Source organism: Galeopterus variegatus, unplaced genomic scaffold, assembly GCF_000696425.1.
Source record: "Galeopterus variegatus unplaced genomic scaffold, G_variegatus-3.0.2 Scaffold3726, whole genome shotgun sequence".
Taxonomy (NCBI): Eukaryota; Metazoa; Chordata; class Mammalia; order Dermoptera; family Cynocephalidae; genus Galeopterus; species Galeopterus variegatus.
This window is the reverse complement of record NW_007729837.1, coordinates 120528-122369: the sequence shown is the minus strand read 5'-3', so window position 1 is coordinate 122369 and position 1842 is coordinate 120528. Positions and strand designations below refer to the sequence as shown.

The 1842-nt window shown below is 47.4% G+C and overlaps 1 protein-coding gene across 1 annotated transcript in view; it reads right to left on the bottom strand.

Annotated features, from left to right (window-relative positions):
- WDR91 (WD repeat domain 91) overlaps window positions 1-1842 on the bottom strand; it is a 36685-nt gene that overhangs the window by 2786 nt on the left and 32057 nt on the right. Inside the window, exon 13 of the mRNA XM_008585820.1 lies at window positions 718-915. Coding sequence (XP_008584042.1) covers window positions 718-915 — 198 coding nt within the window. The remainder of the gene's footprint in view (window positions 1-717; window positions 916-1842) is intronic.

The following is a 1842-nucleotide window of genomic DNA, read 5'->3' as shown; positions in this document are numbered from 1 at the left end:
AAAAAAAAAAAAAGACCAAAAAAAAAAAAAAATTAACACCAGGCCTAAGAGCTGAATTCACTTGGTACCAGACATACGAGTGTAGGCTACAACACAAATCCTCATCACTTCTCTACTTGATAATACCAGTAAAACAGAAGATGCTAATAAGCTCGTACAATTATACAAAAAAAGTACATGAAACAGAGAAGCTCTGACGTGAGAATCAAAACAAATGTGTAAACTGAGGGACAAAAACATCTTACATCGTGGTTTCACAAATCTCACCCTCCAATTTCTGTCTCAAACATGAACTGTGATGTACTCGACCTGTGAGACCTCCAAAAAAATAATAAATCTATACCAGATTAGAGTAACTATGATAAACCAGTAGCACGCCCCTATCTGGCAGCATGGAAACCAAACACACTGAAAATTTGAGGGTGTGTTCCCCCATCTCAGCACTTCCCAACTCTTCTCCTTAATCCTTAACGTTGTCTATAATAGGAATTACTCCCAAGGAATGGAGGCAAAAAAGGGCAGATCTCATCCAAGGACAGTGAACAGACAGCAGAGAGGAGGACGGCCGACTGTTCCGCCCCATTCCCACCTTCTCCACCTGAGCTGAGAATCAGCCCGGCCTGCAGCAAGGAGGCTCCGGCACTGTCCACCCTGTCAAAGGCCTCCCACGCAGGCAGGGAGGAAGCCCCACCCACCATGACACCCCCACCCAGTTACCTTGTATATGACACCCCCGGTGGCAGAACACGTCAGCATGTAATTGCCCTCCGAGTCAAAAGCAAAGAGGCGGCCTCTGGGGACTTGAACCTGCTTGTAGCCGCTGTAACCCGACAGCACAAAGGGGCCCGTGGCATCCGCGGGGAGGCCGTACTCAGACACCTTCAGGCCACTCTTGTGGATGTTCCATTGGATGAACTACAGTGAGAAAGCACAAGCAGAGGGCTCTCAGCAGGGCTGGCCAGGGCGACCCACCTCTCCGGCCACAGTTCTGACCCCTGTGAAGAAGCCTTTCAAGTGCCAGAGGCAGAAAAGGGGCTTGAGGTGATGAGCCCACAGGCTACCCCCAATCCCTCTCTTGCCAACACGATTTAAGCATTTTTTAGGGAAGAAGATCTAGAAAAAGTTTGACCCTTCACTTTCCCTCTGGCCTGACCCCAGGAGAAGAAAAGGGACAGAAACTAGCTTTACGTGGATCCCTGGTCTCTCAAGCAAGGGGAATACTTCAAGTGCCACCATGCTTATTATTATCAATGTTGTTACCAGAGTTAGAACCCAACTAGATTCTGCTGACTTGAGTACAGAGGACAAATTCCAAATATATTTCCAGTTTATCAGCAGTACAATCAATTGAACACTGGGCGATGAGTTATAGCTTCGCTTCATTTACGTGTACTGTAGATGATCCGTTTAGCCTGCCCTGGGGACAGGCTACTTGGCTGTGACCGCCTCTTCACTGGGAATCCGACCCACATAAACAGAAAGCCGAGATTTAATTTGAAAAATCCCTTTCCATAGTCTTCAAATGCAGAACTTATTTTGTAATGACTATTTTCAGCGGCTATCACAGGTAAGAAGTGTAGAATCCAGGACACAGGACAGCACGCATGGTAAAGCCAGTCCTTCTCCCCCTCTGCCCCACCCCTGCGCCCTTTCCAAGGCAGTCACTGTTCCACAGAGGGACTCTCCAAGCAGCATTTACTTTTACTTTTTTTTTTCCTGACTTCCTTTTGACATCATTGGACTCTGTTCAGGCCTGTATGCCTCTGGGGAGCTATCCCCAACCCCTCAGCAAACTATGAATCTGTGCTGTGACCAGCCAATTACCACGTTCACTAAGACATA